This window comes from Pieris rapae, chromosome 15 (genome assembly GCF_905147795.1).
Source record: "Pieris rapae chromosome 15, ilPieRapa1.1, whole genome shotgun sequence".
Taxonomy (NCBI): Eukaryota; Metazoa; Arthropoda; class Insecta; order Lepidoptera; family Pieridae; genus Pieris; species Pieris rapae.
Window position 1 is genome coordinate 176096 of NC_059523.1, and position 13860 is coordinate 189955.

Consider the following 13860-nt stretch of genomic DNA (forward strand, 5'->3'; position numbering starts at 1 on the left):
TCAAACTATGATAATACGCCAAGTACTCAGTTTCTGGGCTGTGATTAAAAGTTTAAAGATGCATTATTGGAGTATGTCTCAAAATCGATTGGATTCTCTTTATATGTATATAGTCACAAGGATTTAGAATAATAAAGCGATTATTAATAACATTTTTTAATACAACCTAAAATACAATAATTACTTATACACTAAAATCACAGCTTAAATTTCTTGAAAAATCTTAACAATAAAAACATTTCTCTAGCTTCCCGCGGCCTTCTCCCTGTTTTTCAAAACAGTTTCCTGTGTGTACACTAGTAATTCATTTCTATTAGTCAGATTAAAATTCGTTTTTTTAAATCGGCGGTGGGTTACGACGCCTCGTTGGGTGCCTGCTGTTGTAATAACTCCCAATAGAGGCCTCTCTTTTTCACTAAGTCGTCATGGGAACCACTCTCTGCCACGACCCCTGCAACCAACGAATCATTTTTAACTAGTTTCTTTTGAAATCGGAACGAATCGTGTCACGTGAAATGAATTTGTCTAAAAGTTAAGATATAATTAAAAATATTCAAAATACCTTTATCAAGCACGCAGATGATGTCCGCATGTCTGACGGTGGCGAGTCTATGAGCGATGATGACGGTAGTCCTACCGACGGACGCCGTCTCCAGAGCTTCTTGGACTACCTAAGAGTAATAAGAAATAACATTATCAGGGTTTATTGATCATTAAAAATCTCATTAGATTATAATAATTAGAAAATGGATAGGATAAGCCCACCTTCTCACTGCCGGCGTCCAAGGCCGAAGTGGCCTCGTCCAGCAGCAGCACCCTGGGGTCTCTGAGTAGGGCTCTGGCGATGGCCACGCGCTGCTTCTGGCCTCCGGACAGGGCAGAGCTGCCCGACTCTAGGACTGTGTCGTAACCCTGCGTGTGTCGGATATAAAGATCAATAAAGAGACCTCACTAGAATTGGTAAAGTTTGCATCAAGCTCGTGAAGTTTTAACCAACCAGTGGTAAAGAGGAGACGAATCCGTGCACGTTGGCTTTCGTCGCCGCCGAGATGATCTCGTGCATGGTCACCTGTCTCCCGTTGTCTCCGTACGCGATGTTCTCTCTGATGCTCCTCTCGAACATCACGGGCTCTTGCTGCACCAGGCCGAGTTGCGACCGCAGACGCTTCAGGGATATCTTTGATTTTATGTTGCGATCGTCCAGGCTCTATAACAAAATACATGTTATTCTCCGGCCTAAGATAACACAAAGATAAACAAGAATTAAAACAATTAAAAAAAATAACTCACCACTGTGCCACTGACGGGGTCATAATTCCGCATAATGAGGTGCATGATGGTACTCTTCCCGCAACCGGAGGGCCCCACGATTGCAACGGTCCGTCCTGCGGGGATCGACAGCTCAAGGCCCCGAAGGACTGGCTGCTGGGGCCTCGTGGGGTATTCGAAGTGGACGTTCGATAGGGTAATGTTGCCGGTGGAGACCTGCGGTTTATTATATTTATTATAATGAGAAAATCAAACTAAGTGCGGACGAGTTGTATGATACAAAAATACGCATGAAATTGGAAACTTCCCTCTTCAGGTTTTCCATAATTGCTCAAAAGTTCTCTTGAAAAACACAATCTATACCAAAAGGGGCAGTAAACAAAAAAAATGAAACAGTGTTGGGATAAAAGAGATTCTCAAAACTACTAACCCAGTCCTCGTCATCACGCTCATCATACTCGCTAATGACCCGCGGAGTCCTCTGCAAAGCCCTCACCACTCTGGCTCCGGCCCTCTGGGCTCCCGCAAAGCTGGGGGCGAATGACAGGGCTTCTGCCAACATCCAAGCGCCGTATATGAGGGCTTCTGAAACCCTGCGATGAATATCATATTATGGAATCAGTTATAATTTGAGATTAATTTGATATTGATATTCCTCTATAACACTCACAGTATAACGTATTCGTATTTCAGCCCCTCTCTCGCGATCAAGTATCCCCCACTGGCCAAGGAAAGAGCGTATCCCATAGTTGGGGCGCACAGGCAAAGTCCGTAGACAAGGCCCCGGATGCCGCGGCTTACTCCGGCGCGGGCCTCGGCTTCCTCTATGGCTCGAACGTACTTCGATAGGAGGGTTCGCTCCACACCTGAGTCAATACATATATGTAATCGATTAGCCATCAATCGCATAAGCTGAAGAGACATCCCTTAATGTGAAAGCTCACCCAAACTGTGCACAGTCCTGACGTTGAGCACGGCCTCCGTGGCCATTCGTGACGCCTCCTCCATCGCTTCTTGCTCTATGACCTCCGACCTCTTGTTTACCCAACCCTCAATGCAGATACCACCTATCACCTGAAACGTGCGACAACTTCATCAGGAAGAGTAATTAGACCATCATTTCTACCATGAGCCGTCCTACCATTCAATTGTGCACAGAGGCTATTTATAACGTCGCATACTCACGCAGGGCACGCTGAGCAGGCTGATGAGCGTCATTTTCCAGGAATAGAACATGGCGACTCCGACTCCCAGCACCATCGTGCTCACGCCTTGTAGCATTGTGCCCAGGCGAGTCCCTGTTCGAGATCGAATTGAGTATTTTCCATACCAATGAAAATAAATATATGAAAATAGGTAAAAAGAGTTACCCGTAGCGCCCTGAACGGCCGCGCAGTCGGTGGCAAGTCGAGCGCACAACGCCCCTACGGAGTTGGACGGCGAGTCGAACCAGCCTTGCTCCTGTTGGACAAATCGACTTTAATGTTATAAAGGAAGAAAAGTAGAAATAATAACAGCTAAGAAAGGACACTCGCCTGCTGCAAGTAATTGGCGAACATCGTAACCCTGAGTCTGTTCGTCAGCCGAGCTCCGGCGAGACCGAACAGCCAGGTCTGAAGGAACGTAACTAGACCGCTGACGGCTGCGACTATGGCGAATAGGCCGGCGTACAGTTGTGACTGCCGGAGAATCTCTTCTGGATCGGGCCATGAGAACATCTGGAATCGATTTTCGTCATTATATATTTTATTATTTGAATAATCACAAAAAGAGACAAGGTTAAAAAAGTTGTTGGCTTTTTGGCGACTGGACGGCACTTTTAGTCTTCGACCCTCACCCCATATAGCTTGGATAGCAGTAATGCGAAGACCGGCATCGTGGCTCCGATGATCAAGGAGGCGACTCCTCCCGTCAGAAGAAGAGGCCACTCTTCATAATTTAGCTTCAGCAGTTCCCAAGTGGACACTTGCCCACTGGTCTCCTCGGCCTCTTCTGTTGACTCCTAATGAGATAAAGCGTGAATTGTATTTCCTAAACTATTTAGATTAAAGATATTTTAATAGAAAAAATCAGTGAACGGAAGACAAAGATTGTAATTTTATTATTTTTGGTAAAATATCAGTAAACTATATTATTATACATAAGTGTAATTATTCTTTATTTATCGAATTATAACACTCACATGAGATGGAATAAGATCTGGCGGAGGATGCAATGACGTCACCGAAGCGACTCTGCGACTGCCACGGGAGAAACTCTCGCGCATTAACGACTCTGCGTTTAAAATTATATATTTACATTATATCAAATTCCTACAAAAAAAAATACATTTGGAAGTGGTAAAACAAGAATTTGTAAACTTTAAAAATATTGATTAAATATAAGGATTTACGTCCTGTAAACCTCACCTCTATGTGATCGTACGCTGCTATTCCTTCTCACTCTCACCATCTTCTCTTCTACGACATCGTCATCTCCGTTCTCATCTTGCATACTTTCCACGCTTCTTAAATTAGAGTTTTATTTAAGCCTAAGTTAATTCATAGTTAAAAGTAGAATTGAATGAAGAACTCGTATTAACCTTAGAAATGTCCACGCTCATTAAACATGACTGAAGCTTTTACTCGTAAGCCGTATTATGGTTACAGAATCTTGCTTTTTCTGCTTTATTTTAATAAAGAAACTTATTTGTTTCAATAAATTTGTTAACTATTTACAATAGAAAAAATAACAAGACCCTTTCTATTGTCAGTTCATAAAGCATAAAGCACATGAAGCGTCTCTTAAACGCAAGGCAGTGTAACTTTCTCGCCTCCCATTTACTAATATTTTTTCTTTTTAATGTATTATAAAAAGAATAATTATGGACATGTTGGTTTAGGACTTCAGACGAGTGAACACAGACATGGTAACAATTTTGCATGTCAAGTAGAGCAGTATATTTTGTACACAATAAACTAGGGTTCGATTCTCGGCAATACTGCTGTGGTACAAACATATATGTAGAAAAATAAACAATGAAATGTGCACTAATCTATATGGGTGTATCGGGAAATCGTCTCTATGCTCCATTCCCCCTTAACCCACTGACCTGTGAGTCATGTCATCCTGCACCAGTTTCCAGTAGGCCCCCTTCTTCTCCAGAAGTTCTAGATGAGAGCCAGCTTCCAGAACTGAGCCTTGTTCGATGTACACAATGCGGGACGCGTTAACGATTGTCGATAGCCTGTTATAAGCATTATTTATAATTTAGTATCAGCCCTTGCCTCTGAAATTAAAAACGAAAGCAAAACTAAACTAAAATTTAAATAAATAAAACTGAACAATACCTGTGTGAGACGACAAGCGTGGTCCGTCCTCTGCTCGCAGCATCCAATGCTAATTGGACCTAGAACATTGATTTTGTTGTTTAATATAAAGTCAGATATTACACAGCTTTCTAAAGACACGAATGTGAAGAATGAGCTGTCACCTGTTTCTCTGAGGCTGGGTCCAAAGCAGAGGTGGGTTCGTCCAAGAGCAGAAGGGCCGGCTTCCGGATGAGAGCTCGAGCGATGGCCACGCGCTGCTTCTGCCCTCCCGACAACTGTGCCCCGCCCTCGCCTAGTCGCGTGTCGTAGCCCTGAAGAAGAATTGTCAATTTGAGTATTTTTTATGTGACAGGTCTATTAGAGTAAATACACGAGCAACAAAAAAAATTATGCTGGAAATTGTCAGTGTAATATATTTGCTTCAAGTGAAACTGCATTCAACGTCATGCAGTTTTTGTCGCTTAAACTGATACATACACTAGCCAACTTTGTAATAAATTGATGCGCGTGCGCAGTTTTAGCAGCGGCGACGATTTCCTCCTCGGTAGCGCCCTCTACGCCTAGCGCTATGTTGTCTCTGATAGTGCCACTGAACAAGACGGGCTCTTGGCCGACGACGCCTAGAACATGTAACAATATTACAATATAATCCACTATACCTCCGCAAGAAAGACTACATTACATTTTAAGGCTTCTCACCGATGCTGCTCCTGAAGTGATGCAGGTTCAGCTCCTTCAGCCTATGGCCATCCACCGTGACGGTCCCACTTTCCGGCTCGTAAGCCCGTTGCAAGAGTTGCAGTAAAGTGGACTTGCCGCACCCCGAACCACCCACGAAGGCCACCGTCTCCCCGGCTTTAATTGTCAGAGACAACCCTCGGAGGACCTGAAGAATCGGATTAAAGATATTGAAATACAGTGCATATGGAACGAGGAAATAAGGAGTACCGTCGATATAAGTTTATACAATATAAAGCATTATATGAAATACCTTGACATCCGGACGCGAAGGATAATTAAAATACAAATTATCAAAAGAAATATTTCCTTTAATAGAATCGGGCTTCATCCCGGTCTCGAGTAAAGGGTCGATGCTCGATTTGCGCTCGAGCAGGGCGAACAAAGACTTGGCCGCGCCACGTGCTGATGAGAATATTTCCAGGTGGGTTGTGCACATCGCTGTGTTTTGGGCAGCCATGAAACAGCAGAAGAGAACCTGCGATTAAACGGTAATTTCATAAACACTGCTTCTATAACGTGGATTAAAGTTACTCCCCTACTCGTAAAAATAGTGCAGTAACTACTAACTACGTTTTGTAACAAATTTCTGTGTCGGAAAGACTCGGGTGATATTCGAATAAATTATAAATTTAAAAAATTCGCAATTTTGTGGATTGAACTCACAGTGACCATAACTCCGGGGTGGTAGATCCTCTCATCATCGGGCACGCCCATGTCCCTCACGCAGAGGATTGTTCCGTACGCGAAGACTATGGAGTTGAGGACGTAGGTGAGCAGCCAGCTGAGGCCGGAGCCCGCTCCGGTCCAGAGGCATCGCTTTTGGGTGGACGAACTGGCGACGTGCAGGGCGGACTCGTAACTAAAGCGAATTCAATAAATAATGTAAGGTGATATAGCGTAATGGAACGCCTTTTTTAAGTTTATTAAACTTAATCAATAGCTTAAGTAAGCTACTTTCAGAAGAAATGAAAAAGAAAAGCCACGCGAAATGACACAAACAGCGTTCATGTTGATCGAATGTTAAACAACCTATAAACCATACATTTTATTATGTATGTATGTAATGTGTCTACTTAAAAGGAAGCGGTTAGAACTATTACAAATAATTGAATAAGACAAAATTAAATAAACAATAGTTAATTATTTCCTTAATTACCTTTCCACCTCTTTGGTCTCCCCGGCATAAGCCCTGACAGTGCGAATGGCGGCCAATGCTTGTTCTACCAGACGCCCCGCTGTGCCGTATGAGGTTACTTCTTCTGATGTATACTTCGTCTGGTACTGGAAAATTATTCTAAATTTAAATATTAGTTCTAAACATTCTAAATCCAACGTAAACGAAAGATCCAAGTACCTTAGCAGCCTGCGAGACAATGACCAAAGCGACGGGCACCACACACAGCCCGGCCAGAGTGAGCTGCCATCCGTACAGCATGGCCACCATCCCGGCGGATACCACGCTCCCACCCAGGTACGACACCATTGCCACCTGTTGCCCCACACCTGCTTTTAGCTTGTCCGTGTCTCTGTAAACGGTTGAAATAAGTTGTTTTACATTTCAAAAGAGTCGATTCAGTTATAATTGGCTTATTAGCAAAAAACATCTAAACTCACTCTGTTATTGTTGTAGCAAAATTCATAGTTGTGTTTAGATCGAAGAAGGCAGTTTCTTGACTTAAGACCGCGCGCAGGAGTCGCCATCGTATTCGGGCTATCTGTAAGGCAAGTAGCTAAGTATTGAATCAAGATCTTAGCAAAAGTCTATTATTTTTGTGTTTAGTACCAGTACTATAAAATTTCTTATTTTCTTATTAATATTGAAATTCTTACCATCCTCGCAGCGGCCCAGTTCGCCAAAGACACGGCAGCCGTAGCAAGGCATATTTGCACCAGCATAATGGCAACACTGGCCAACGCAAACGAAATCGAGTCGTCCACCAATGCATCCATGTGTTCATTCTTGTCAGTGTCATTTCTGAAACATTCATACAATTACAGCAATATTAAGCTTACTCGCAAGCTGCAAAAGCAAGAGAGAACATTAATTAATGATGTTGAGAGCTCATTTCCACTTCCAAATTTTATGATCTTCGCCAGTTGAGGACAGATTTTCCTACAGAGTTTGCAGTGAGAAAAGCATTTCATGAATTGCGTCAATTTGAGTCTTATTTCTTTATCATATTTTAACAAGTGAAAAAGGCAAATACTAACACTATTCTTCCTCCACCAAAGAGTTCCAAAATTAATGGCTCCGAGGGCGGGTCGTGTCCTTGGTCCCTCTGAATAAAAAGTGCGGTCAGCTCACCGTAGATAAGTACCGCCCCAACCAGACCCACGGAGCACAGAAATCCACAAAGAGCTGAGGATATAGTTGCGATGATCTCTGGATATGTTGCATAGCGCCACTGGACACAAATATGTTATATCAGATAATAAAGCAAAATAAGAACTAATACGTCAGACTCGGCGATTGTATGAATTGAGCCTGCTCTAAAGGCGTATAAAATACTTTTCTAATAATAAATTTAATATCTAAATCCCATCCCATGTGCAGGTGAGATAGAAATATCAAACACCAATTATTACACAATAATTTCCACTAAGAGATCAATTACTCGTAATCAATACTTACAAGTTTATATTAATTTATTCTACGCAGTAGCTTTTTACACGTGTTAATTCATTTTGCTATGAGCAGAATTAAAGCAATAGAAATAAATTAGAATTAATCACTTTTATAGTGAATCAACGCCGACATCAGAGATTAATTGGTTACGAGACATTATTGTCTTCACTTTTAATAGTGTATAATGTAGCTTTTTTATAAACATACAGAGATTACTCATTTCAAGTACACAACTTCTAATACTCAAACGAAATCTAAACCAGGGTCACTGACATTTAAGGGGCATCTCACTCACTACTCACGAACAGGTTTATTGCATCGAAGAAAGCTTCGGGTGACTATGATGTCTCTTGCACAGTCAAAACCGAACGTTCTTAATAAATAATTTCATTGATACAGTGGACTGTAAGTCTGTATCTACATGTGTGCATTAAACTGTGTACATACGGGTAAATGCAATTACTAATTTAACGGATATTGATTGTAATTTAAAAAAGTTACATCATAATTGCTTTATCCTGTAAACAGTTTATTGGGAATCTCCAATGAGAATAAGATATTATTTATCAATTGACCGTATGACACATACTATGCGTATAAATTATTAACAAGGTACAAAATCATTTTTTATTTACTACTTAGATTTTTAATCACGAGCCGAGATCACATTATCATTCAGTTCAGATTTACTTAAATAACGTTGTGTAAAATTCTGAATCCAATGAAACTTTGGATAAAATGTTAACGAGACAACGTAAAACTTTAAGCAAAATGAGCTCTTCACTGACTGACTGACTGAAATACATCATCATCATCATCATCGCAATTATGGGAGGAGGAAATATAATTTGAGGCCAAAGGGGAGAAACCTGAAAGCAAGGAAATCGTGGTCAAAGCAGTTGTCAAACTGGTTGACCGTCGTTAGGGAATCCCGCGCTTTATTGCAATTTATTACTTTTTTTCAGAAAGATACTGAATGTGTCTTTTGATTCTTTCAATTTCCATTGACCATATTGAAGGCTTTGATCGAATAATCGCTTAGTATACTTTAAATTTCTATATCCAAGTCAATCGTTATTGATACAAATGAAACTTATTGAAAATATCGACGTATTCGATTAGAAGAGTGAGAGATAGTGAAACTAAGTGAAACTATTACATAGATTTTCTACTTCTGCGGCCATTTAAAGTCTCGGTGGATTTCTGTCGTACCCCAACAAGTTATAGCTTCCCGCTGGTAAAAACTCGCGTAAAAAATATAAACGGCACGATAAACATATAAATTGGTTTACAAAAACCCGGTATGTACCTATAACAGGAAAATAACGTTAGGTGGCCGAAGTGTTTTTATCATTCATGAATCATAGACGCGCAAAAGTACATTGCGGTACGTACAGGTAGCCTCATGTTTCTCTCGCAAAGCATAATTTCTCCGTGCATCAGCATCATTTGGTTGTTTTTAAGGACGTTAAACGCCGCGAGCATTTATTATTCATTTTAAAGTACCTAACAAACTTTTAAAAACATAATATTTATAAAATGAATATTTTTTATTTTAATAGAGGTAATTGATTACATGAAACAAATTGCTAATTGGCAGTTTTGTCTGCGGAGGCTAATAAGTGATTTTACTCCGGATCTTAAGCTAACAAACCAACGTATTTAACTTGCTTTTATTTTTATATTAGGTATAGTCAAAGTCAAAGTCAAATTTCATTTATTCATATAGGTAACATAATGTACACTTATGAACGTCAAAAAAAAGAAATATAAATTGAATCTTATTTTACATTTACTGCCAATTCTCAAATCAAGGGGGTAGAACGGAAGAGAAGAACTGGCAATAAATATAGAGCGTAGTACCTAAGTATGACCACCGTTACCTAATGTTGTTATTTAGCTCTCTTTATTTCATAGTAGAATATACCCTTTGGGGCCATGGATAGACAAGCATAGATAGATATCTAATCTCGGATAATATAATTAATAGATTAATAAAGCAACTCAGCATTCAAAAGAAACAGGCAGTATCACACAATCACCCATTCACAAAACTATTTTATGATATATCATCGTCGGTGATACCATGTCATGCCAATACTAATAAGCATTAAAATAATATTTTACGATCATTTGTTAAGCGATTTGTGATATTTGCAATGTACCTATCCTGTTGGTGGGACTATATTATTAATATTATAATACTACACACGGGCAATAGTGAACTAAAGTAGCCTTTTCTGATTTATTCATACGAACTCAGGCTTACACACATCTTTTTTATATTTCTTTCCTTTGTTTCCTCTATTGATGCGATATTATCATAAATAAAAGCAACAACATGCAAAGCTCATACGCGAGTAAAATATCGTGCTTGTCTGTTGGAACAACTGAACCATACAAGCGATAAGAATTAAATTACGAATCAGCAATTTTTCTTTTGTTCAAATTGTAGGCGTTTTACACCTAATTAAAAATTAAACCAAGGCTAGGGTCGTAGTTTCGGTTCAATATCGTGAGAAAAATAAACAATAATATCTTTGCGGATTTTAACTAGCTATAATAAACTGTTAACAATAATAAGCTTCCTGAAAAACCGTCTCCGGAACCACCTGTTATCGGTTAACTTTGTTTTTTACGAATATCAAAACAAAGAGTTTTTATTTACGAAAACTTTATTTGATTGTTTGCTCGTATCAGTTGAGAGAGTTGCCCAAGGATCGAAAAGTGTGACGTAAATGTGACTCGCCGGTGAGGTTGTATGTTGTATGACTAAAGGCGTTTGATGAATGCCAAGGTAAGCTTAGGGGTTCGGGACTTTACTTTTGCCAGCAAAGCCTTTCTAACAGGAAACAGAAAATAAAGTCATACAATTCTCTGTGAAGCGTTTTCCTTTACACAGACACATTTAAACACCCTTCTCTTAAATTATATTAAATTATATTCCAACTGAGAGACAACAGTTCATTAGAAGTAAAGAAATTGGAAGAATGGACGTAACTTAAGAAAACGAAAAAATTCTGCAAGTAATGTCGCGGTTAAATTTGAGCTTTTATGTATAATTTGTATTTGTATCGCACAATTGAACCACTTATAGATATTATTATAAGGAAAATGTTTCTACGAATAACTTAGTTTTACTCATGGCAGGAAAAATTATTGGTTTTTCGACCGGTATGGTTAAGTTTAGTATTCGCAGGCTTATCTTGGTTAAATGAAAAACTCCAAATATTTTTCTGCACGTCCCTACTGAAAAAAAATATTTAAAACTAGACTTAAAATTAGATTTTTGTGGCAAGATCCTTAGGAATTGGTTTAGTGATTTAACTAAACGTAACTAACTAACGGCCGATAAGACATGTAATACTGCCCGTACCTAGAACCATTCTGCGAAATAAACATCTAATGTATAATAACATTACCTACCTATGTCGCGAGTCGCGTGATACGCATGAGTATGATTTTAATTTAAGCATGAGTTAAGTAAAAATATAAGAGAGCCAAACGTTGTCGAGAAAATGTAGGGAAAAAACCTAAAAGTAAAAATAACAGTTAATTGTTATTACACTCATTGAACTGTCACTTTAAAGATTTAATTTTTGTGCTTATTTGACATTTAGCAGATTGATATTTGAATAATAATTGTCTCAAAATTGACCTTTCTTAAAACCTCAAATATGATTTTGATCATAATAATCGTTTTAAATAACGCTTACGTCACTTATGTCGTGGTGTTTCGTTTTAGACATAAATTTATTTATACAGATTGTGGTTTTATGTTTTAACCCATTTCAGACATTCAATTTGTACAATATGGATAACTGCTTAAGAACTAAATATCGTAAGTATCCATCGAGATAAGTTTACATAGTAAAGCAAATAATTGCTTATTTTATGTATTAAGTAAGTAAATAAGTATGTTTTGCGAATCGCGTAATGTGAATAACCTAAGAATATTTATTTTTATCAATATAAAAACTGTAATTGATTAATTATTTTGATAAAATTAGAATAAGCCGATCGAAGCTGAATCTCACCGCTGCAAATGCTTTAATAATAAAAGCTCTTGCTTGGACCTCTTCGCTAAGCGCACCTGATAAACCGGTCGGGTATTTTAAAATTAGGTTTTAATAGTAATTATTAGATTAGGTTTGGAAGATATTTATTGGCTTTTTGGCATTTATTTGGAAAACTGGTTATTGTTCAGATGTTGTCTATTGTTTATTTTTTAATATTTAATTATTTAATAATAAATCTTAAATACTAAATATTGAAATGAATATCCAAAATTGACACGTATATATAAACTTTTAAGATAAATTATTATTTTTTTACCTATCAAAACAATACGAGTAAATTTATATTTTAAACCGAACAAGAGATTGCAGATTAGAAATCTTATAAAAGTAAGAGTTTTTTTTTAATTACTCTAAATACGATAATAATAAATAAATAAAAAACAAAATACCAAATCAAAAAATCCGACATCGTCATTCTTCTTAATTCCCATCTCGTAGGCTTGACCTTTTTGGTTCACGTATCTTTTGCTCTGACCTTTCATTATAAAAAACAATATGTCACTTGGGTTTTCGCGCGCTTCCCACAGACATCGAGTCGAGCGAGACGCGATATTGGCTCGGCGCGCGATTTGCAACTGCCATGTTTTCCGTCGAATTGCGAATTATAACTTAGGGAAACCCCTCGTATGCGTAATTTTTTGAATATTTTATTTCTTTGACGTCTCGGCCTTTGTTTTATTCATGCTTATCCGTTGGTAGCGTTGTTGTTGTAGTTCTTGAAATTAAATGGAAACTCAATCGCCCATCACCGCTGAAGGCGGAAGTACTTAGTTACGACTTACGATTCAAACCCTAAAATGACATAGTTGCGTTTGTTCGTAGCATTTAGCTTTGCATATCTTTATGTTTTTAATGATTTATTTATTCATAAAAACATATACTCTATCCGACTGAGCCAATCCGAACTTCGAACAAGTCTCGAACTTTAGAATTATGTTCATACTTCATACCTATATATTTTAGGTCATTATGTAAAACAAAACAATGCAGGCTTAGTGGATTATTATACAACCTACAACTAATATTTTGCATAAACTAAACTAGCTAGTATTCGTTCTAGGGTGCACCATAAGGTGCACTAATTGTTTAAAAAAAGCCCTAAATTAACAAAACAAAAAACTTACCAATTAAAATGTTACCGAAATTCCTAAAACATCATACGACAATCACGGGGATCAGATATAATAACATTATGTTACCAATATGAATAAATTATATTTTGAATTTGATTTCGACACAAGTCGAAAGTTAGAAAGAAATTTAAATACACAATTATTTATTGTCAAGAATATAAAATGATTAGAAAAACAGTACATAACTTTAAATTAAAAGCATTCCGTGAAACAGTTAAATCGGAATCGGAAGCGTGAGTCATTTTGACGCAAATCGACATTGGGTTAATACATATAATATGGTATTGTATGGTTGGTGGACTCATTTTCCGCACTTAGACTAATATTTGGTCTGATGTGCGTTAATTCCTGGCTAATTTAGCTCTGCCTTCCATAAGCACAAAAGTCTCCTGGGCACTTCAAAGGCTTCGCGGAGTCACCTCACTATTCCGAGGATTTTTCTACGTTGTTTAGCCACAGCATCGCATACCAGGTAGTAGGTGACTGATTCCTCGGCGCTGAAACAGAATCTGCATGTGGGGCTGCCTGTCGTGCCTAGGACGTTGCAATAAGTAAATTCCAAGAAAGACTTCGGTGTCATACTAGATAATGTAGAACTAATAAAATGTTAGGGGACACAGCCTGGTTTGGAATAAGACACCATAAGACTGTAAATAATACATAAAATATGCACCTTGCTCGGTCCACTGGTCTTGCGTCTA

At 38.4% G+C, this 13860-nt stretch overlaps 1 protein-coding gene across 1 annotated transcript; it reads right to left on the reverse strand.

Annotated features, from left to right (window-relative positions):
* Positions 1 to 140: 140 nt before the first annotated feature.
* LOC110996199 (multidrug resistance protein homolog 49) lies at positions 141 to 12621 on the reverse strand. The gene is made up of 27 exons (XM_045631373.1): positions 12416 to 12621; positions 7533 to 7726; positions 7152 to 7296; positions 6936 to 7036; positions 6676 to 6847; positions 6478 to 6602; positions 5985 to 6180; positions 5572 to 5796; positions 5280 to 5466; positions 5058 to 5200; positions 4742 to 4891; positions 4599 to 4657; positions 4361 to 4495; positions 3678 to 3775; positions 3452 to 3543; positions 3107 to 3271; positions 2805 to 2987; positions 2640 to 2730; positions 2455 to 2567; positions 2214 to 2343; positions 1940 to 2135; positions 1700 to 1862; positions 1291 to 1485; positions 998 to 1207; positions 762 to 912; positions 563 to 667; positions 141 to 451 (listed from the first exon to the last, which is right to left on the reverse strand). The coding sequence occupies exons 1-27, from the start codon at positions 12506 to 12508 to the stop codon at positions 354 to 356; spliced, it is 3915 nt and encodes a 1304-aa protein (XP_045487329.1). The 5' UTR covers positions 12509 to 12621; the 3' UTR covers positions 141 to 353.
* Between the last annotated feature and the right edge of the window lie 1239 nt (positions 12622 to 13860).